At 52.9% G+C, this 23707-nt stretch overlaps 2 protein-coding genes across 2 annotated transcripts in view; one reads left to right on the forward strand and one right to left on the reverse strand.

Moving 5' to 3' along the window:
- The window catches only part of Rab7a (RAB7A, member RAS oncogene family), a 29571-nt gene extending 9209 nt beyond the window's left edge, over positions 1–20362 (reverse strand). Inside the window, exon 1 of the mRNA XM_026410944.2 lies at positions 20149–20362. The gene's annotated coding sequence lies outside the window, so the exon portion shown is untranslated. The remainder of the gene's footprint in view (positions 1–20148) is intronic.
- LOC144250610 (uncharacterized) lies at positions 1960–22731 on the forward strand. Its single transcript, XM_077793514.1, has 5 exons — positions 1960–2150; positions 19869–20018; positions 20090–20411; positions 22372–22474; positions 22664–22731. The coding sequence occupies exons 1-5, from the start codon at positions 1960–1962 to the stop codon at positions 22714–22716; spliced, it is 819 nt and encodes a 272-aa protein (XP_077649640.1). The 3' UTR covers positions 22717–22731.
- Positions 22732–23707: the final 976 nt, after the last annotated feature.

Here is a 23707-nt window from a genome sequence, read left to right on the forward strand (position 1 = left end):
CACAGCTACGGGGTTGTGAAGAAGCAGAAGGCTGGGGACCTCTTTCCAGAGACGACCATCAAAATGCCAAAGTGAAATCAAAAGCAACCTCAACAGGACCTACAAGCCAGGAGGGGAAGGAAGTGGGACTGGCTGCAGAACACAGCTTTGCTTGATGAGCAAAGGGAACAGAGATACAAACAGCCGGGCGCAACGGTGCATGGCCTGTCATTCCAGAGGCTTGGGAGGCTGAGGCAGGAGGATCGCAAGGTGGAGGCCAGCCTCACCAACTTAGTGAGGCTCTAAGTGACTCAGCGAGACTCTGTCTCTAAATAAAATACTTTCAAAACAGGTGACAGATGGGAGGAGCTGACCTCTGCAGGTGTCTAGTGTCTGGTAGGCCAGATGACACTGTCACGGCCCAGGGCTTGACAAACACCCCGGCCCACAATGCCACCCGAAGAAACTCCTAATGGCTTCCAACAGCAAGACCGAACCCAGGTACATGCAGTGCCTTCGAAGGAACGGTCCTCCTGGGGACTGTCAACAATCCTCGGCTGTGACATTTTACTTGCTGTTAATCCCTGACAAGCTTCAGAGAAGGCGCGGTGGGAACTGTCAGGGGACTGGAAAGAGGGGGGGACCGTGGGGGGTGTCCACCGAGCAGCTGGGGACCAGGGGCTGGGCGGAGTTCCCTGGGGCCTGGCCAAGGAGACAGCTGGGAAGCGGCGCAGGCCCCAGGACGTGGGGCCACCCAAGCCAGGGCCTAGGCGGGTGCAGGAGAGCAGCCACCTGGCAGGGGACAGTCTGGCTTTGCAAGTTTCCTTCAGAAGATGCTGCGATCCAGCGCCAAATGCCTGCTCCAGGTGAGGGTCCTGCTCCTCTGGCTGTCCCCACAGCGCCATGACCTCAGGCTCCCCCGGGAGTCCCCATGTCCAGGCACCCCGAGGCCTGTCTTCCTGGACACCACTCCCCATGTGGCTGCCCTGTTGAGGGCCGTCCCCTAGGCCCACCTGAGGTGGAGGGACGCTGGATTCTGATTCAAATAAAGATTCTTAAGTTGGGCGCGGGCGCATGCGCGTTATCCCAGCGCTCGGAAGGCTGAGGCAGGAGGGTCGCCCGCGGGTCTGTGGACAGCGTCTGTCTGTCTGGCAGGCCTGGGCGCCGGACCTGGGCTTTGCACCTGTCACACCAACTGGGGGGCTCTGTCCCCAGCCTGTTCTATTTGGATTTGAGACAGGATCTCCCCCAGTGGCCCAGGGGAGCCCCAAATTCGCCATCCTCCTGCCTCAGCTTCCTCAGTAGCTGGGATGACAGGCGTGAGTCACTGTGCCCGGTGGACCACGTGGCTGAAAGCCAGTCCTATTTCAAAATATTGTTAGGACCTTGGGCAAACATTCCTCAGCTCTCACACCAAGAGCACAAGCCCTAAATAGGGCTGCCAAACTGGATGCCACCAGAACTAGGAACTTCTGCTCTTTTTGGGGGGTGGGTGGGTGGAGGTACTGGGAACTGAACCCAGGGGCACTTCATCACTCCGCCCCGTGTTAATATTTTCTTTAGAGACAGGGTCTCGCTGAGTGGCTCAGGGCCTCGCAAAGTTGCTGAGGCTGGCCTCCACCTTGCGATCCTCCTGCCTCAGCCTCCCGAGCTGCTGGGAGGACAGGTGTGCGCCACGGCGCCCGGCTCCCCTGAGGTTTTAGTTGGTCCCAGTCCTAATCCTCTGGGCTGCTGCGATGACCCCTCAGGCTGGGCAGGTGTCATACAGACTGGCTGCTCACAGTTCCGGAGGCACAGAAGTCAAAGATCAAGGTGCTAACGAGTGTGGCACATGGTGAGTGTCACCCGTCACGGACGGACGGTGCCTTCTAGGTGTCCCATGTGGCAGAAGGGGTCGAGTGGCTTCCTTTGATCCTTCCCTGAGGGCACGAATCCCACTTCTGACCCCATTTTCTAAAAGACCCCACCTTAATACTGACCATGGGTCCTAGGTTCCAACCAATCACACCACAGGGGACCCTCTACCTAGACAGGAACAAGGGCAAAGCCACGTCACCCTGGTCTGCTCCATCGGACACAGGTGACTCTGTGCCACCAACCCTTCTGCTGGACGGCAAGCCAGGACAGTGCGCGACGCTGGGTCGCAACGACAACGTCAGACAGCCCAAGAGGTCCTGTGTGGATACTGCTGGGAGCACAGGACGGGCCCCTAGCACACATGGCGGGAGGGACAGGGCCACACGGGCCATGCTCGACCCCTCTGGCTTCCTGATTTTAAAATTACCTCCCAAGAACATCTGGAAATCAAAAGCCAAGAGCTGCCCGGGATTTCCCAGGAGATCCAAGACGACTCGGCACCACTGAGGCAGAAACTCGTCCTTTTTCTTGGGTAGGGGACACAAATTCGGATGAACAAGACTATTTCATGAAAGATGGTACTCAGTGGGCACAGTGGCCCACGCCTGTCATCCCAGCTGCTCCGGAGGCTGAGGCAGGAGGATCACAAATCGAAGGCCAGCCTCAGAAACTTAGTGAGATTCTGTCTCAAAATTTTAAAAAGGGGGCTATGGATGGGGCTGGGTGTGTGTGTGACATGCACAAGGACCTGGGCCCAATCTCTAGTACAGAAAGAAATTACTGTCCCCAGCCCTGCAGACACTCCCCCCACTACCCCCCCAAAAAAACCCACCAAATCAACTAACCACTTTTAAAACTAGGCAAGTGTTCTGCATCGCTCAGCCCCACATCCTCTTTCCTGATGCGGGGTCTAAGGGCCAATGCTGGCTGCCCTTGAACTTAATGATCCTCGAGCCTCAGCCTCCAGAGTAGCTGGCATTGAAGGCTGTGCCCAGTCTTCAGGGAGAGACTGAACTCAGGGGGAATTTTTTTTTGGGGGGGGTCAAACTCAGGGACACTCAATCCTTGAGCCCCATCCCCAGCCCTATTTGGTATTTTATTTAGAGACAGGGTCTCCCAGAGTTGTTTAGGGCCTCGCCATTGCAGAGGCTGGCCTCCAACTTGCGAGCCTCCTGCCTCAGCCTCCAGAGCCTCTGGGATGACAGGTGGGCACCACTGCGACAGGCCCAAGCAATCCTTTTTTGTTTCAGTGCCGCCAGGAGTTTTGAATTTATTAGCATAAAGTTATAAAAAGCACCCTTCGTGAGGATCTCTGTGCCGCGCTGCGGTAGACCTTATATAACTTGCAGGGGGAAGACATCCAAGCCACCCTTCCCACAATACAATTTTGCTGCACTGAATACCACCAAGTTCATTTTTATTTTACAACAGATGAAAAAAAAAAAAGCAGCACACTTTAAGGTAACTGGCAAGATGGGGTGAGACCTGCGGCCAAGTTCAGGGGAAAGAAAGAGCCAAGAGAAAGGCTCCCTCCGTCCTGCAGCCCAGAGGAGCTCAATGCTGGGGGAAGGCCGTCCCAGGTGGGTGGCAAGGCCACGTGACAACATGAGGCCCAGTGCCTCTCCGGGGTGCCGAGGACCCCCTGATCCATTCAGTACACTGAGTTCTGTGCATCCGGGTCCTGACCCTGTAATTCAGCTGCCCCCCCCCCTTTTGGCCCTAAGGATTGAATCCAGGGGCCCTAGACCCCTGAGCCCCGTCCCCAGCCCTGTTTTGTATTTTATTGAGAGACAGGGTCTCCCTGAGTGGCTCAGGGCCTCACTGAGTTGCTGAGGCTGGCCTCCACCTTGCGATCCTCCTGCCTCAGCCTCCAGAGCTGCTGGGATGACAGGCCTGTGCCACTAGATGGCCTCATTTCTGGAGAAGAGTCGGCTGTGCAGAACCACGTCCTGAAGATCTAAAAAAAGGGCTGTGAGCTCAGACGTCAGGCCGACCAGGAAGCAAGTCTTGACATGCAAGGACTCCTCAGAGATGGGTGACCTTACAATCAGCAGGGGTTCATTTCCCAAGTGCCTGCATGGGGCCAAGTGCCTGAGATATGAAGATGACTCGGGTTCTCCCTGCTCTGAGCCTGGTTTAATGAGATGCTGCGTAAGCAAACAGGGCACACAGGGGACAATGGCGTATCTGTGATGTTGCAGGAACACAGTCAAGGCTTCTTTTCTTTTGGTACCAGAGATTGAATCCTTGGACACTTAACCCCTGAGCCCCGTCCCCAGCCCTTTTTCTAATTTATTTAGAGACAGGGTCTCCCTGAGTTGCTCAGGGCCTCATTAAGTGGCTGAGGCTGGCCTCTACCTTGCGATCCTCCTGCCTCAGCCTCCTGAGCCGCTGGGATTATAGGTGTGTGCCACTGTGTCCGCTTCAGGGGTGGGATGTGGTTGAGTGTAGCAAACCCCAACTTTAAAATGTGTGCATGTGTGTATATATGTTGGTTGCTATAGTTGAAGGTCCCAAACGACAAACAAATGTCATCAGAAGAAACTCTCAACACATAATAAGGTCTGGGACTGATCAGGAACCTAGCCTACACCTCAGATGGAGGTTTACAGAAAGCTTTCCAAAATAGGAGGCTGAATCTCTAAGCTGGGCCCACAGATGGTCTTCCAGGGTAAGGACTGAACCAGAAAAGATTTACAGGTCACCACTGGCCCTACGTGTCATATCTCAGTATAATCTAGAAGCTGAGTATCTCTGTGAGGCTGTTTCCTTGAACTTGGCCACTACACTGGGCTTTTCTACAGCTTTTAAGACAAAAAAGTATCCTCTTGCTGGGTGCGATGGCACATGCCTATGATCCCAGCAGCTCGGGAGGCTGAGGCAGGAGGATCACGAGGCTGGGGTTGTGGCTCAGTGGCAGAGCGCTTGCCTCCTATGTGGGAGGCCCTGGGTTCGATCCTCAGTAGCACATGAAAAGGAATAAATAAAATAAAGGTATTGTGTCCATGTACAAGTAAAAAAATTAAAAAATAAAAAGGCCAGCCTCAACCAAAGCGAGGCCCTAAGCAACTCAGCGAGACCCTGTCTCTAAATACCCTAACCGGGCCTGCCCACTTGAGGTTTCGGGGAGCGAGGGCCCTGCGACTCTCCAGCACAAGCCAAGCTCTTCCGTGAAGGAGGAGATGCTAACCAGGGCGTCCCAGGTTTTATAACACTTTGCTTCTATTTTGAAAGTTCCACCACTGCAAAATAGGCTGGGAGGGACTCAAACTTTTAAAAAAAGTCATCCTCAATCTGTGCCTGCCATAACTCAGCCAGAGAAAGGTTCGCCCACTTCTCGAGACCCCCAGGCTGGGCGCAGTGGTGCCCGCCTGTCATCCCAGCCGCTCCGGAGGCTGAGGCAGGAGGATCGCAAGGTGGAGGCCAGCCTCAGCCACTTAGCAAGGCCCTCAGCAACTCAGTGAGCCCCTGTCTCTAAATAGGGCTGGGGATGGGGCTGAGGGGTGAAGTGCCCCTGAGTGCAATCCTCAGTGCCCTCCCCCAAAGGATCCCCTGCCTGAAGCCATCTGTGACTCACAGGAGAACTGGGCCCTGTGTCACCTGAGTAATAAATACCAAAGCCATTAGGCAGGGAAGGCCGCTTTGGGGAACTCCCAGTCGGAATCCACGGGTTTGAGAAGGCCCGGAGTCAGGCAGTGCCCTGTTCTTGGTCCCTCTCAAGTTCTAGCCCAGCCCAGAGACAGCAAAGGAGCTGCTGGGGGCACACAGCCTCTGGGGGCTGGGTGGGGCCTGTCAGCATGCTGTCAACCTGGGTGCTGCAAGCCCCGCCCACGGGAAAGCTGACGTCCTGGATGTATTTCGAGGGGCTGAGACACGGTTTAGCTCTGGGACAGCGCTTCAATGTCACTGGGAAACCCCATTTCCCGAGGAGAGGCCTGTCTGTGGATCAGCTGATGATGGAGGGTGGCTCTCTTTTTTGTTTTTCTTGGTCCTGAGGATTGAACCCAGGGCTGCTCAACCCCTGAGCCCCCTCCCCAGCCCTTTTTATATTTTATTTAGAGACAGGGTCTTCAGGAGTTTGCTTAGGGCCTACGCTGCTGAGGCTGGCCTCCAACTTGCGATCCTCCTGCCTCAGCCTCCAAAACCCCACTGGGATGACCGGTGTGGGCCACTGCACCTGGCTTTTGAGTTTATTTTATCTAGTTTTTCCTTTGGTTGGTGGTATTCTGGGAACATACAGCTCTCCCCCACCCCTTCTTTCTGTCCTGGTGCGTTATAGCTGGACACACTGGTGACACGCCACATCATCGCACAGGCACGCAACACAACAATATCATCTGGCCAAGATCACTCCCCTGTATTTCCCCCTTTCTGTCTCTCACTTCCTCCACGATGAGATTGAGTTTTGAGAAATGTACTTTGCAGTGATTTGATCCTTGTGCAAACACCCCGGGTGTTTACACAGGCTCAGACGGCTCCAAGGCCACCAGGCCACCAGGTACTGAAATTGTTGGGGCTCAGTATCGTCAACGCAGCTCGTTGGTGACCCAGACGTCATGACGCATCACGTGGTGAAGGGGTCCTAGGTTTTAGGCATGCACTTGGGGTCCCAAAACGTGTCCCCTGGAGATCAGGGGACAGCTACTGTACTGTATTTCTCTGCTGCAGGATTGCCTTTGGGTTCTTTAGACATAATTCCTCTTTCTTAATATTCTTTTTAAATTTTTTTGGTCCCAGGGATTGAACCCAGGGGTGCTTAGCCACTGAGCCCCATCCCCAGCCCTTTTCTGTATTTTATTTAGAGACAAGATTCTAGCTCAACGGGGTGGAGGGACCAACCTTTAGAATACCTTGCAGTGCCGCTTGCTGAGCACTGGTCTCCGTGTGTTGGTGTCATTTAATTTAAGTATCAGTGCCCCAATCTGATCTTTAGACATTAACCAGATTCAATCGATTCTTGAAATGCTGCTAGTTGTCTCAGCAGCAAATGCACACCTATACCTCCTGCAGGACACACAGATGTGATCTGTCCTCTGGCTGAGATAAACAGTGACAAGTCACTGATGGGGTGTCTTCCTTACCCCACCCCCCAGAGAAGAGAAGATGACCTCAGGAAAGGGTATGAGATGCAGCAGAAGGAAAGGAAGACCTGCAGAGGCCCACACCTGTCAACCAGCAGCTCGGGAGGCTGAGGCAGGAGGATCGAAAGGTGGAGGCCAGCCTCAGCCATTTAGCAAGGCCCTCAGCAACTCAGGGAGACCCTGTCTCTAAATAAAATAGAAAATGGGCTGGGGATGGGGCTCAGGGGTCAAGTGCCCCTGAGTTCAATCCCTGGTATAAAAAAAAAATTTAAAAAACTGTCATTTTTGTATGTCAACACCCCCCACCCCCACAAAAGTAAATAAATAAACAAATACAGAAATAAATAAAAACCCTGGGAATTTCATAGGGCTCAACACTGTCACCGGCTGAGACAGGACAAAGATTTGTTTTTAAGATGTGCCTTTGTTCTATCAACATATCCTCACCTACTGTCTCTCACACACACACACAAAAAAAAACTTAAGGGATCCTAAAGTCTGCTCCCAAAGTTCTATCATCCTACCAACTGCCCACCGTCTCCTGTAGGTGGCTCTTCATGGGTCAAATAGCCAAGAGAAAACTCTCTGCAGGGCAAAGCCTGCAAAGCCCCGGCATTTTCCAAGCAACACCCAGCACCCAGCACCCAGAACTCAGCACCCAGCACCCAGCACTCAGCACCCAGAACTCAGCACCCAGCACCCAGAACTCAGCACCCAGCACCCAGCACCCACAATGCTTGCAGCAGAGGAAGACACGTCCCTCCCCCAGCACCAGGGTTAGGACTTGGTGTTCCCTACGGCAGCAGGCGCAGCAGAAGAGCCAACTAGACTCTCAGGTTCTGAGAAGCAAGCACGGTCTTAACAGCTGAAGTCACTCACTACCGCCACACGCCAGGCCAGCCAGCGCCAGCGACCTTTCAGAGAGAACAAGAGAGCAGAGGGCAGACCTGGCTGACCTGGGGCACTCCTGCTCTCTCCATCTAGAGGGCTTCTGTTGCCAGGCGTGGGGTACATGCCTGTGATCCCAGTAGCCCTGGAGGCTGAGGCAGGAGGATCGCAAGTTGGAGGCCAGCCTCAGCCACTTAGTAAGGTTCTGAGCAACTCAGGGAGACCCTGTCTCTAAATAAAATTCAAAATAGGGCTGGGGACGGGGCTCCGTGGTCAAGTGCCCCTGAGTTCAATCCCTGGCCCAAAAAGAAAAAGTAAATTATAAATAAAAATAAAAGACAATCGTTTTTCCCAGCTCCAACTGCTAATATTCTTTCAAAAACCCTCCAAACAAAAACTGGCCCAATGGTCTGGTCTATTGGTGAAAAGTGATCAACCCCCTTTTATTTGTCAAAATTAATAAATAAAACAGGAAACAAAATATCTTTCTTTGCAATGCAGACCTGGGACAGTCCCATAGAAGCTGCCATGAATAAGTCTCTAGCAGGAGTGACAAAGAAATCTGATTTGTCAAAGGCAGACAACAGTCAAGAGGAAACAGACCGCAGATCATGAAGGGACTGTGTCCAACCCAGAGACCAGACCAGAGAGGGCAGGATCCAGTGCCTAGAAGCTTCAGGAGCAGAATTAAAATCTAATACCTGCAGGAGGGGAGGGGGACTGCAGGTCACTGGATGGGACAAAGGGAGGGGAGGGGACTGGGAGAGACAGGGGAATGGATGGTCGTCCCTTTCCCATGTTCACAGAGGAACCCACGACCAGGGACACCCCGCAGCAGGTCCAGCCACAGGAGTGGGACGTCACACCCCGTGTAGGTGGGACATGGCAGGATGCACGCTGCCTTCATGGAGAGCTAAGAAGAACCAAGAGCAAATGAAAAACCATCTAGTCCTTGGGTTTTCGAGGTTCTTAATTTGTAATCCACGAGGCAGCAGGAATACAAAGATTAGAAGACAGGGATTTTCGGGCTCCATGGTAGACCCCTTGCCTAGCCTGTGTGAGGCCCTGGGTTCGAGTCTCAGCGCCACATATTCAAAAAATAAATAAATAAATAAATAAATAAATAAAGTCCATCCATAACTAAGAAAAATATTTTTAAAAAGAAGATATGTATTTCCCCACCACCACCAAGTTCCCCCAGGGCTTCCTCGGGGTTCGGAATCGGGTTTTCTGCCATTTGTACAGCTATTCAGCGCACAGGCCTGGGACATAGTAGGTGTTCAATAAAACGCAGCAGCCACACAATTGCACAGTAGCTATAACAGACACATGGGGAAGGGAAAATTTTTAGCTGGGGCACCTCAGGATGGGCTTCCTGTGCCCATCCAATGAAGGACCAGGTCAAAGGACAGAAAGAGCAACGATTTCATGAGGAGCAAATACGTGTTCGAGTCCAATTCGGGTTCGAAGAAAGAAACTCAGGCGGCTGACCAAAAGACACCAGGCAGAGACGAAAACAAGAGACAGTGCAGCACAAGAGTTAAAAAAAGACGCGTGTAAGACCCAGAAAACAAAACCACGTGACAGAGAAGTTTCTATACCACAAAAACACACCGTCACCAGGCCTGGTGGCTACGCGTGTCATCCCAGCAGCTGGGGAGGCTGAGGCAGGAGGATCGCAAGCTGGAGGCCAGCCTCAGCCACTTAGCAAGGCCCTGAGCCACTCAGCAAGACCCTGTCTCTAAATAAGATAGAAAAAGGGCTGGGGACGGGGCTTGGCTCCACGTAGGTGGCTTTCAAAACAGCTCCTGGGTCCTTTAAACTTCTGGTCGTGTCATCTTGCCAGTTAGGACATTGTGAAAGCCACAGCAACATGACCCAGCGCCGGGGAGTGTCGACACAGGGAAGGCTGAGACTCCGCCACACGCTGAGCCACACTGTGGTCCTGTAGTTTCTGACATGGTGATTTCAGGCGACAGGAAGGATTGACAAACATTCCTTCTCTTCCCCTGTCACATGTCACAGCAGGTGGCCCGGCCATGTCTCCACTGAAGGCCACCTGGGGAAGGTTCTTTGAGTTTTTTGACACAAGGCTCAATCTTTGGAGGAACAACACGTATTTCAGCCTGGGACCTAGACTTCAGACCCACGTTCCCAGGGCTGGCAAGACACACAGATGAAATCTAGTCACAATATCACTGTGGCAAAGTCACAAGGATTCAGTAAAAAGTGACAACAGAGCGGGCGCAGCAGTGCGCCTCGGTCATCCCAGTGGCTCGGGAGGCTGAGGCAGGAGGATCGTGAGTTAGAGGCCAGCCTCAGCCACTTAGCAAGGCTGTGATATGAGCAAGTCAGGGAGATGCTGCCGCAAATTTAAAAACATAAAGGGCTGGGGATGAGGCTCAGGGGTGAGGTGGCCCGGATTGAATTTGGTAACTCCCCCACGCCCCCCAATAAAAGGTGACACCAAGTTTGACTCAGGCAGGATGCCCACAGGTGGGCGCAGGACAGAGCTGAGGGAGGCCGCGGGGGAAGCAGGGACCACAGAGCAGCCAGGAGACAGCGGGGTCTGTGCGGGAGGCTGAGGCCAGGGGGGCACAGGGAGGCCATGGCCAAGGGCAGTGGGAAACCTGGGCCTCTACAGGGGAGTCCAGAACCCAAGGCCCCCGCACCACCAGGGGTGGTACAGGGCAAGAAGGCACCATGGGGTGCAGGCAGGTGTCTGAGAGGACTCAGAGGGTTAGGGTCCCCACACTGACCCCGAGCTCTGTGAGGACAGGCCATTTTTTAATTTTATTATTTATTTTTGTATTATTTATCTTATTATTATTTTTCTGGTCCCAGGGATTGAACCCAGGGGCCCTCCACCCCTGAGCCCTGTCCCCAGCCCTTTTTCTATTTTCTTTAGAGACAGGGTCTCCCTGGGTTGCTGAGAGACTTGCTAGATGGTGGAGGCTGGCCTCCACCTCGCGATCCTCCTGCCTCAGCCTCCCAAGTCGCTGGGATGACGGGCCTGCATCACCCACCATGCCCAGCCAACTAAGCCTCTTCTAGAACTTGAACAGCAAGGTGACCACGGCAAGAAGCCACCAGGGAGCACTTCTTTCCCCACCAGTACCTACTACAAGCCAACACTGCCCAAATATTTCCAGCTCTGAGCCTCCCGGGTGCAGGATCACGGCTGTAGGATCATGGCTCTTGATTCCTTGTGTGGGGTGACTCACTGTGGCCAAGGATTTGCAAGCAGAAGGGACAGGGAACAATTAACTGTGGGCTCAGAGAGCCTCTGGTAGTTCCTGCTCCTTTGCCAACACAAACCAGTACATTCCACACTCCCGGCAGGAAGAGGGAGCCCAGCCAGGCTGGGGTGTGGCTGGGGTGTGGCTGTGGTGGCTGCTCACTCAGCCCCAGGCACTGGGTTCCAGCCCCACACAGGGGAAAAGAAAAACAAACCCGAATCCTACAAAACCATCTCTCCAAACCCAGCGGCTCAGGAGGCTGAGGCAGGAGGATTGCAAGTCGGAGGCCAGCCTCAACCCTTAGCAAGATGTGAAGCAACTCAGCGAGGCCCTGTTTCTAAATAAGATCTAAAAAGGGGTTAAGCACCCCTGGGTTCAATGCCTGGCACCAGAGAGAGAGAGAGAGAGGCTCCATGACCCTCTAGAGAGAGAGAGAGAGAGAGAGAGAGAGAGAGAGAGAGAGAGAGAGGCTCCATGACCCTCTAGAGAGAGAGAGAGAGAGGGAGGGAGGGGCTCCATGACCCTCTGCAAGTCCCTGCACTCAGTTCCTCATCTGAGAGTTGTTTAGTTAGGGCTTTGCTAAGTGGCTGAGGCTGGCCTCCAATTTGCGATCCTCCTGCCTCGGCCTCCAGAGCTGCTGGGTGCCAGGGCAACTTCACACTAAGTGCCACTTGGTGTGAACCCGTGGGGCTTCACGCAGGGCGGGGGCCGGGGACTCATGCCCGAGGCCCTGGGTTGCATCCTCAGCACCGCATAAAAAATAAAGAAAAATGACTGTCACTTTGTGCACAAGCAAGAGATGCGAAAAACCGTGCTCTCTGTATGGGATGAAGGGTAATGCATTCTGCTGTCGTCTAGAACAAACTAGAATAAAAAATTAAAAAAAAAACAACACTTTGTTCCAGGTGTCACCTTCCCACGGGGGAGAGAAGAAACCCAGGCAGCTTTCACCAAGAAGCGAGTTCCCTGGAAGCCACTTCTGTAAATAGGACACTGTCGCCCTGGATGATGGATTCTTTTTTCTTTTTATGTTTTGGTCCCAGGGATGGAACCCAGGGGTGCTTACCCACAGAGCCCCATCCCCAGCCCTTTTTAGGTTCTGTTTAGAGACAGGGTCTCGCTGAGTTGTTTAGGGTTTCTCTAAACTGCTGAGGCTGGCCTCCACCTTGCGATCCTCCTGCCTCAGCCTCCTGAGCTGCTTCTCATTCTGAAAGGCTGTGCATATTAACTACTGGCCCAGGAGCACAACTTGCCTATAGTGACGCTGAAATAGCAATCTGCTTACCTACTTGCATAAAAAGTAATTTACTCTGCAAAGTTAGAACTACAGAACTTTTATTTTTTTCCCAGGGACTGAACCCAGGGGTGCTTAACCACTGAGCTACATCCCCAGCCCCTTTTATTTTATGCCTTCAGGTTGAGGCAGGGTCTCACTAAGTTGCTGAGGCTGGCCTCCACCTTGCAATCCTCCTACCTCAGCCTCCCAAGCCACTGGGATGACAGGCAGGCACAACTGTGTCTGGATGTTGGAGCTACAAAAATTTTCAACAAAAGTTGGGATGATATTTCAAGATCCTTTGCAGACGAGTGATTCATCACTGCCCTCAAGGGGCTTGGCATTGGGAAGGGGCAAAGTCTGAGAACATTTCAATCAAACCCAGGTCCTGAAGTGCATGTTCAAAGTTCAAGATCAGCCGGCCAAGAAGCTGCTGGTCACATGCCAGCCAGGATCTGAAGGGTCAGTCTGTGCAGGACAGGAGACCTATTTCTAGCATGTGTGCAAGGGAATCCAAAATCTTAAGGACTGAAGTAGGAGACCCAAAGAGTCTCAATGAAATCTACTCTGGCTAGATTTATACCCCAAGTGATTCTTCTGGGCCAAGAGCAAAGAGAACGGGTCCAGAAGTGTCCCACAAGGGGACACAGCAAGGGCTACCCGCTCAGTCACCAGACTGAAGCCACTCTGTTGTTTTGGTGCCACGGATCGAACCCAGGGGCGCTTTACCCCTGAGCCCCGTCCCCAGACCTTTTTCTATTTTATTTAGAGGCAGGGTCTCCCTGAGTGGCTCAGGGCCTCACTAAGTGGCTGAGGCTGGCCTCCACCTTGTGATCCTCCTGCCTCAGCCTCCTGAGCTGCTGGGGTGACAGGTGTGCCCAGTGCTATTCTGCTTCTCTAACCCCAACTCGTTCAAATAGGCTCAGCCTATGACACATTCTGCTATGGGAACCAACTCTCCCAAGTCCCTCAAGGTTTCTTGACACTGGGACAGAAACAGACTGTACCATGGGGAACGGGCTTCTAACAGAGTGGCTAAAAGGAAAAAATAAGTGAGAGGAAAGACGTGAAATATCTAGAACCCCCATGCACTGCCAATAAGAGTGTAAACTGGACAGGTATGGTGACGCACCCCTGTCATCATAGTGGCTCCGGAGGCTGTGGAAGGAGGATCTCAGGTTGGAGGCCAGCCTCAGCCACTTAATGAGGCCTAAGCAACTCAGCGAGACCCTGTCTCTAAATAAAATCTAAAAAGGGCTGGGGACGGGGCTCATGGTTAAGCACCCCTGGGTTCCATCCCTGGGACAAAAAATAAAAAAGTGTCAACTGGGGACTGCGGTTGTGGCTCAGCCATAGGGCGCTCGCCTAGCAAGTGTGAGGCCCTGGATTTGATCCCCAGCACCACATAAAAATAAATAAATAAAATAGAGGGATTGTGTCCAACTACAACTAAAAAATAAATATTGTTTTTTAAAAAGTGTCAACTGCTATAACTTAGAAACTGGCCCTACTCACTAAAGCAGAACAGAAAGAGATCCCCCCACCTGCAACTTCATACATTGAAATCCGACCCCAGTGCCTTGGAATGTGACTTATTCGCAGACAGGAACTTTCAAAGAGGTAATTAGGGTTCAATGAGGTCATTAGGGTGAGCCCCAGGTTCCATATGACTGGTGTCATACACAAGAGGGCTCGTCACTGACCCACAGAGAAGCAAGATCACGTGGATGTCAGGCCACCAAGGACAGAGGCTTCAGAAGAACCTAATTGGGCCTCTACCTCACGGCAGCCTCCAACCTCTGGGACTGTGAGCGGACGGGTGTCCTCTGAGCCTCCCAGCTGTGAGTGCAGTGTGAGCAACACAGGCACCAGGACTCAGCCTTTCTGCTTTATCTATTCTTCTGAGATGGGGTCTAAGTTGCCCAGGCTTGTCTTGAGCTCCTGGCCTCAAACAATCCTCCTGCCTCAGCCTCCCACCCAGCTAGGACAACAGGTGAGCGCCACAGCACCTGGCACTAACGACCGTAAATACATTATGATACACCACATCCTGGAATAGTACTGAGCAATGAAAATGGAATTAAGACCGCAAATAATGTGGGCGCGGTGGCCCACGCCTGTGACCCCAGTGACTTGGGAGGCTGAGGCAGGAGGATTGCCAGGTGGAGGCCAGCCTCAGCCACTTAGCAAGGCCCTCAGCAACTCATGGAGACCCTGTCTCTCAATAAGATACAAAATAGGGCTGGCGATGAGCGCCCCTGGGTTCAGTCCCTGGTACCAAAATAAAACATCAACAATAAAATCAGTAAGAGTCTCACAGACAACACCGAGTTAAAGGACACAGAGGAGAAGAGCACACACAGTGTTATTTATTATTTACCCATTATTCAAATCAAGCAAAGCGAGTCCACAGGGTGGGAAGTTAGCCCACTGGGGCTGGGGAGGTAGCTCACGGGTAGGATGCTTGCCTGACACGTGGGAGATTATGGGATAGATCCCCAGCAGCACTTAAAAAAAAAAGGAAGGAAGGGGTTGGGGCTGAGGCTGGGCGGCAGAGTTCCCCAGCACCACATAAAAATAAACAAACAAAATCAAGGTACTGTGTCCAACGACAACTAAGGAAAAATACATAAATAAATACAAAATAAACAAGCCGGGCTCTAGGGCACACGCCTGTCATCCCAGAGGCTCGGGGAGGCTGAGGCAGGAGGATCGCAAGGTGGAGGCCAGCCTCAGCAACTTGACAAGGCCCTCAGCAGCTCAGCGAGACCCTGTCTCTAAATAAAATAGAAAAAGGGCTGGGGACGGGGCTCAGGGGATGAGTGCCCAAGGTTCAATCCCCAAGACCAAAAAGTTAAAAATATAATAAATAAAGGTCCTGTGTGTATCGACAACAAAAAATAAAAAATTAAAGGTTGGGGAAAGCAGCATAGTGACCTCCCGGGGCAGGGGGATGGCACCGTTGAGGGAAGCACAGGGGGTTTCTGAGTTCCTGAGAAGTCTCCAAGTCCTTCAATTATTCATGCATTTCTCTGTGTGGGTGCCCTTTATTAAAATACAGAAACGACAATTTACTTAAAAACCAGAAGGGCCACTCTGGTGGCACTTGGCAGAGATCTTATCCCAGCGCTCAGCAGCTCAGGTTCTTCACCTGCTGCCATGAAACATTGGAAAAAGAAACACAGCTCCGCACACGGTCCCCAGCCTCCTGTGGGGAGTGTCTCCCAGGACAGGTGGCACAGTGCAAAGGGCCCAAGAACGGGGACAGATGAACGCTCGCACCATCTTGGCAGGAGGGAGGCGTTCCATTTCCCTGAAAGGGAAATATATTCCAGTGGACGTTCAGAGTAAGAAAACGGCCAGTTAAGACCCAGCCACAGCAGCTGTGGAGGCTGAGGCAGGAGGATCGCAAGGTGGAGGCCAGCCTCAGGCAACTCAGCAAGACCCTGTCTCTAATAAAATATGAAAAGGGCTGGGGATGGGGCACAGCCGTCGAGGGCCCCTGGGTTCAATCCCTGGTAGAAAAAAAAAAAATAGTGGGGGGTTATGACCTAGGTCAGGGGACATTCAAATACTGGAAAAAATTAACCCCCGCAGGCCTCCACCCTGAGACAGGGCAGCCTCAGAAGGCCAGCAGGAGAAGCAAGCCATCTTGAGTCCTAAGCCTCAGGGAGCATGGAGGGCCACCTTCTGTCTGTCTGGCGAAAGTCACAGAGTCAAGGCCACCTGTGCGGGGGAGGGGGGGGACGCACGCAGCTGCAGGTCCCCTGACTCGGCTGACCCAGGTCCTCAGGCTTCTTTGAAGTCCTTTTCCTGGGACCTGCCACGGCTGGTGGCAGGCGGGCAGTCCCAGGCGACAGGCAAATGGACAACGGAATCAGGCTGACAGATCGCCAAGGCAAGGATGACGTCACCAAAACAGAGCCCAGGGGACAGACAGCCACAGCCCCACAGCAGGGCTGCAGCTGAGGCCCGGAGCAGGAGGCCAGCGCTGCGGGTCACCCTGGAAGCGACCCGAGGTGGCTTCCTTCCTCCCAAGGAGACATCCTGCAAACAGCAATTCTTCTTCTTCTTCTTCTTTTTTTTTTTTTAAATATATCTTTGGTTGGAGGTGGACAGGATCCCTTGGTCCCTTTTCATATTTGTGTCCCTGCAGCTGAGGGTGGAGTCTGGGCCTCACTCCTGCTAGGCAGGCTCTGCCTCCCAGCCCCAGCCCAGCCCAAATGGCTATTCTTAAAAACTTGTTTTTGGAAGCACAGTCTGCAAGACTAAAAGTGAAACTAGCCACAGACTTCCAAAAGCCCTGTCCCCATTTCACTCAGCCTCTCACTTGGACCTTTGATCTGCAAATCACTGTCCACGATCACCATGAAGATAAAAATGAGCAGGGCCAGGCGGCCCCCACCTGACATTGCAGCTGCATGGCTGAGGCTGAGGCAGGAGGATCACAAGGTAGAGGCCAGACTCCGCAACAGTGAGGCCCTAAGCAACTCAGGGAGACCCTGTCTCTCAATAAAATACAAAAGAGGGCTGGGGATGGGGCTCAGGGGTCGAGAGCTTGCCTTGCATGCACAAGGCCCTGGGGTCAATCCCTAGGCGTGCACACACACACACACACACACACACACACACACATGTTCTAACTATAAATGCAAAGTGTTTTTCAGTCTTTAATGCTGTATGTACAAACGGGGGAGAAGTCAATACAGACAAGATGTGGGAACCAATAACAATAGCAATAAACACACCGCAACGTGTCTATGCAGCAGCTGCACACAGGACACTGTGGAGACCCACCAGAGGACACTAACACATATTTTCATAACACAATGACAACCTTATACAGGAGCAGAAAGCCAGTAGCCAAAGCATGGTGGGACAGGGGAATGGTTTATGGCTCCTGCTTGAGAACCCTTCAAAAGATGACATCGGTTGAGAGCAGGGGTTGTGCATGATTGTCATGCCTCTGGAGGCTGAGGCAGGAGGATCGCAAGGTGGAGGCCAGCCTCAGCCACTTAGCAAGGCCCTGAGCCACTCAGCGAGACCCTGTCTCTAAATAAAACAGAAAAAGGGCTGGGGACGGGGCTCAGGGGTGGAGTGCCCCCTGGGTTCAATCCCTGGGACCCAAAATAAATAAGTAAATAAATAAAATCAAATCACAGTTGGTCCAAAAAAGGGGAGTAGAGGGGCAGTTAAGAAAGAAAAAAGAAAACTATCGCCCCAAGTGGTTGCCAACAATCACCTGCAAGGACACACTCATAAAACTATTTTTAGAGTGCCTTGTGCCTCCCAGGTCCTGTCTGTTTGCTCAGGCAGTGGATCATAAACGTCGTGGACACAGGGTGGCGAGGACGGTCACCTAATGGTGTTGATCCTACGACTGAGGCCACACCAAGCTTTCTTGTCAGCTTTAAGAAAAAAAAAAAAAAAATCCAGCAAGCCAAATGTGCCTCTGTTCAAAGACACTGCAGTGCGATGTAATGACAGGGACGTGGTCTCCCTCTCTGGTGAACCCAAATTGCCACCAGAGCAGAAAGAGAAATCCTGCTGGAAGGTTATTCTTCAAAAGATGGGATCAATTCGAAAGCGCAGTGCTACTTTCCACACTCTTCCAAGAGCCAACCGGGTAGATACAGGTCGCCAGAACACCAGACTATCGGGATGACACAATGCACCTGCAGAGATGAGAAATGATTCCTCTTCCCAAAAGCCTCAAGTCCTCTCAGCAGCTCAGGAGGCTGAGGCAGGAGGATCGCAAGGTGGAGGCCAGCCTCAGCAAAAAATGAGGCCCCAAGCAACTCAGTGAGACCCTGTCTCTAAATAAAATAGAAAAAGGCCTGGGGAGATGGCTCAGGGGTCGAGTGCCCTTGAGTTCAATCCCTAGTACCCCAGATCATGGCCTCAAGTTGTCCTGCCAACTCATTCCACCCGAGTTCATGGCTGCGATCGCTCACCATTTTACAATTCCTTGAGGACAGGCACCACCTCTGGTCCCTGAGTCAATCTCCAGCAACGCCCAATACATACGTGGCAGATACTCCAAACATTTCATGAATGAATGAAAAAGTGCTCATCGTTACTCTCCTCGGTACTCAAACATGATACAAGCCTGCAGCATGCATTAGTCACTTCAATGTGGTCAGTCTGGGTAGCAAAGTAAATAAAACAATAAAAACCGGACAGAGAACACAACAGGGTCATGGAAACCAAGCTTTAGAGCGGACAGTATCTTCAACAGAAGTATTTATAACTACTTTCCAGGCTGGGTGTGGTGGCGCACACCTGTCATCCCAGCGGCTCAGGAGGCTGAGGCAGGAGGATCGCAAGGTGGAGGCCAGCCTCAGCCCCTTAGCGAGGCACTCAGCAATTCAGTGAGACCCTGTCTCTAAATAAAATGCAAAATGGGGTTGGAGATGTGGCTCAGTGGTGAAGCACCCTTGGGTTCAATCCCAAGTCCCCCCCACCCGCTCCAAACAAAAACAACCTTAACTACTTTCCAGTTCTTAAGACTCAAATCTGAACAAATCCTCCCCAAGTTTGAAGAGAGAAACACACTCCCAGGAGACTTTATTAAACCAGAGATGAGAAGTCATGCGGCTAATCAGCTGTCGAAGTCACAAGGAGGAGACAAGGGTCTGTTCTTTCAGAAGCCACAGAGGCAGTATTTCCAATGGGGAAGAACCAACTAGTCGGACAGCCAGGAATTCCGGGTGACAACAAGGTTTCCATATTTGCAGACCCAGCTGAAGACTAAGGTAGGGAACACTTCTAACCCATGAAGTCCCTTGCCAGAATTCAAGAGCTTCAAGTTTGGGGATCGCACACCCCACAAATAGGCATCACAAGTCGCAACTGCAAACCAGATAGGGCTTTCCAGGTATGGCCAGCAAAGAGGCTCTCATATGACATCACTAAGGAAGGGCAAGGAAGGTGGCGGAGGCCAGGTACCAGGTGGCAAAAAGTAAATCGCAACCCGCAGGCCGGGCCCAGTCTGTTACCTGGGCTTGAATCTCTGCTCTAGGACTTGGGCGCTGTGTGACCTTGAGCAAGTGACTTAACCTCTCTGTTCCGTGTCTATCAATCAGTGAGCACATCAGCAGCAGACTTGGCTGCCAAGCGCAGCACCACGAACGCCCAAATCTCTGCTGCAACCATCGGTCTCGGCGCTGCCACTCCACGGATCGCTAGGTGGCCCGCCTGAGGTCCCCAAAACGGTCGGGCACCAACTCCCTCCGCCCGTCCCCCAGGAACTTTGCAAAACTTCCTGCAGGATTTACGGCGACCGTGTGCTGCTGGTGACAAAAAGCTCCCCGTCTCCCGGAGCCCGAGCCGTCTCACATGGACACCAGGGTCCGCGGCCAGCCCCGCGCCCACGTGACCTGACTCACGGCTGGGACTCGGGGGGCCCCCCGGGGAGCCTCCACCACCGACGGGGACTCTAGACGGCGGAGGGGGGACACGGCGCCCGTCCCCCAGGGCGGCCCGGGCCGGCGGCGGGCGGAGTCCCCGGCAGCTCCCGCCTCCCGGGGTCGCCGTCGCCTCTCCCAGGCCCCCGCCGCCGCGGCGCAGCGCCGCCGCCCGTCGGGAAGGCCCTCGGCGGGGCCCCCCAGGGCGATGCCACCCGACGACCAGCAGCCGGCGACCCGCACCCCCGGGGCCCAGGTCACGCCCGGCGACCTCTGACCCGTCCGCGGCCGGGTGCGGCCCGGGTCTGACGCCGGGGCCGAGGCGACGCCGAGGATCCCCCGCGGGGCCCGTCCGGGGCGGAGGCCGCGAGGCGCGGGCGACCGGAGGCCGCGGCGGGGGAGGGGGCCGGGCCGCTGCTTACCGCGGCCGCTGCGCTGGGGGCTCCGGGGGCCGGGGCGCGTCGCCGAGGAGGGCTCCCGCCGAGGAGGAGACGCGACGGAGGACAAGGGAGCGGAGAAGTCCAAAGCCCGGCTCCTGGGGACTCCTCTGCGCTGTCGCTCAGCCACCAACGCCGCCGCTGCCGCCGCCTCTGGCTTTATGGCCAAGACTCCGGCCCCGCTCCCACTTCCGCCACCGCCGCCGCCCCGAGAGGAAGTACCTGTCACGAGACGCTTGACGCCGGGGGTGCGTGGGAAGAGCCCCGCCTCCACCTGGCGTCACGTTCCGGCCGCGTAGGGGCTGGGCCGGGGTCACGTGGTACAAACATGTCTGCCCCCTGCCTGGGCGCCGCCATCTTGGGGAGCCGTACCAGGAGCAGGGCGGCGCCATGTTGGACCCGCAGACCGATTCCTCAGCCCTCCTCCATCCCCCACGTTCCTCCACCGTAAAGAATGCCCGAGCGAAAATTGCGAGGGTCCCCCGGCCCTGAGCAGTAGTGTCCCTATCGGAAAGGAACCCATCAGCCAATCGAGTGTCCTGAGGTTTGCAAGCATCATCAAAGCTTGCTGTACGGAGGAATTACAAAGCTGGCTGCAGGAAAGGACTTTACCAAGGAGAAATCTCTAGAGCGCACAGATGATTTGAGAGATTTGCAGCAGCGAGAAGAGCCGTCATCTTTACGGTGCACCTATACTATCCGCTTGGATCGGCTCGATGTAGCCTGACTTTAACCCCCTGCAGAACATGATCATCACCATGTCACAAATAAGGAACTCACAAGAGGGACCCAGCTCCCACATTCAAGGGAAGGGCGGGAATAGGAACCCGCCTGCCTGTCGGGTGCCTGGGTGTGCTCTTTGTAGCCCAGTGAAAAATGTCTGCACCGTGTGTAGCTGGCAATAGAGGCCCAGAGATGGGTCAGACATAGCCCAGGACAATCTTGGTCAAGCTCATCAAAGTATGAAGCACCCTCCCAGCACCAGCCACATCTGGATAATTTTTTTTTATTTTTTATTTTATTTTTTTTTTAGGTATTGGGGTTGAACTCAGGGGCACTCACCCCTGAGCCCCAGCCCCAGGCCTTTTTTCTATTTTATTTAGAGACAGGGTCTCCCTGAGCTGCTCAGGGCCACGCTAAGTGGTTGAGGCTGGCCTCCACCTTGCGATCCTCCTGCCTCAGCCTCCCGAGCCGCTGGGATGACGGGTGTGCGCCCACCGCGCCAGGCACCTTCAGCAACAGGCTCTTCTCATAGTCTTTTCCTGTTTTTTGAACACTGAAACTCCATTCTTTTGGTTGTTCTAGCCCCAAACCTGTAAATCATTCTGAACTCCTATATTGACCTCCAAGATAATATATTCCAGGACTGGGATTGGGGCTCAGTGGTAGAGCGGTTGCCTAGCAAGTGTGAGGCCCTGGGTTTGATCCTCAGCACCACATAAAAATAAATAAATAAATAAAAGATATCGTGTCCATGTACACCATATATATACACTATATATACATACATATATATATATATATATATATATATATATATATATATATATCTCAGAACCTATATAAATGATCTGATTGGAAAACGGGGTCTTTGAAGACGTAAAGATCTCAAGATGACATCATCGTGGATGATTTAAGTGAAATCTACAACCAATAACAAGTATTCTTATAAGAGGCATAGTGGAGTCCCACAGAGAAATCCATGTGAGGTGGAATTTAAGATTGGTGTGAGAACAAGCTACAGGATGCTGACATCCACCGGAAAGTGGACAAAACAAACCAAAAAGGCAATTTAGAGACTTTTGGCTGGGCGCGGTGGTGCTCTCCTGTAATCCTAGCAGCTCAGGAGGCTGAGGCAGGAGGATTGCAAGTTGGAGGCCAGCCTCAGCCATTTAGTGAGGCCCTAAGCTACTCAGTGAGACCCTGTCTCTGAATAAAATATAAAAAGGGCTGGGGACAGGGCTCCAGGACCTAGCCAACTGGACTCACAGAAGACCCTGGTGATAAACCCTAAAAATGTGGAGGATGCAACATTTCTGCTAGAGTTTGAATTTTCATATTCGCCCAAAGCCCACGGGTTAAAGGTTTGGTCTTCAGAGTGGCATTATTGGGAGGCTGTGGAGCCTTTAAGGGGCGGGGCCTAGCGGGAGGTCTTTAGGTCTTTGGTGCTGTGCCCATTTCTCTCCCTCTCATTTTCTCCCTGGTCAGGAGCCAGTTTCCTGCTCCACCATGATGAGCTCCCACCATGAGGCCAGAAGCCACCTGCTCAACTTATTATGGACTGGAGCTTCCAAAAACCTAAGTTCCCCTGGTGAGTTTGGGTTCAGACTCTCTCTTTTTTGGTATCCATTCAGGGATTGAACCCAGGGAGGGGCTTACCCACGGAGCCCCCATCCCCTGCCCATTTTATTTTTTACTTAGAGACAGGGACTTACTGAGTTGCTGAGGGCCTCACTCCATTGCTGAGGCTGGCCTCCAACTTATGATCCTCCTGTCTCAGCCTCCCGAGCTGCTGGGATGACAGGCGTGTGTCACCGCACCCAGCCCCATTGATGACCAGGCCTTCAATATTTGAATTCTTGGGAGACATACAACACCCCAACCAAAGCACCCATCTTGCTGGCTTCTCACTGAGGAGGAATGGAGAGAGAAGGGGGAGACTTTGGAGGAAGCCAAGGAGGTAGGAGGACCTCAAGTCTGAGCCAAAGCCCCTGCTTGTGACTCTGAGATTGAAGGACCCCCTCCCCCCGATTCTGGGACTATTTCCCCTGTGCCCTGTGTCACCTGCAGGCCCTACAGAGATGTCAGGGCCAGCGAGCAAGGCCACAAAGCAGCCGTGGTCCTGTGTCAACTATTAAAAGGGCCAAACACTAGAAACTGAAACATAAACTTGTCAATTTACACACACACACACACACACACAAAAAAAAAATCCTGCTAGCTGGGCACATGGGCCAACGCCTGTCATCCCAGTGGCTCAGGAGGCTGAGGCAGGAGGATCGCAAGGTGGAGGCCAGCCTCAACAAAAGCGAGGCCCTGAGCAACTCAGGGAGACCCTGTCTCTCAATAAATTCTTAAAAGGGCTGGGGACGGGGCTCAGGGGTTGAGTGTCCCTGGGTTCAATCCCTGGTACCCAAGGGGGAAAAAATCCTGATAGAATATTGGCCAGAATTACATGAATCCATTCTTATATATATTTAGTCGGAACTGTATCAGGTTGTACCGCCCCGTGAGGATGGAAATACTTTTGTCTGTGTATGATACGGTTTTTTAAAAATATTTATTTCTTAGTTGGAGATGGATATAATACTTTTTATTTTATTTATTTATTTTTAAGTGGTGCTGAGGATTGAACCCAGGGCCTCACACGTGCTAGACAAACTCTCTACCACTGAGCCACAACCCCAGTCCTGCAGGTGGCCTTTTTATGGAATGACAATAATGGCCGACATACAATTTTTATACTGGTTTTCACCTATTGTCCTATTGAATGCAGTTGTTATGTTACCCAATAGTATCTAAACGTCGAAAAAATAAATATCAC

The sequence above is a fragment of the Urocitellus parryii genome, chromosome 16 (genome assembly GCF_045843805.1).
Source record: "Urocitellus parryii isolate mUroPar1 chromosome 16, mUroPar1.hap1, whole genome shotgun sequence".
NCBI lineage: Eukaryota > Metazoa > Chordata > Mammalia > Rodentia > Sciuridae > Urocitellus > Urocitellus parryii.

Bases quoted from the DNA above. Each gene is read 5' to 3' on its own strand.
- LOC144250610 (XM_077793514.1), top strand. From the start codon at position 1,960: ATGGGTCCTAGGTTCCAACCAATCACACCACAGGGGACCCTCTACCTA. The intron at 2,151-19,868 runs GTCCTGTGTGGA...CGCCTCTCCCAG, and splicing joins AACGTCAGACAGCCCAAGAG to GCCCCCGCCGCCGCGGCGCA. The intron at 22,475-22,663 runs GTGAGTTTGGGT...CTCCTGTCTCAG, and splicing joins CAAAAACCTAAGTTCCCCTG to CCTCCCGAGCTGCTGGGATG.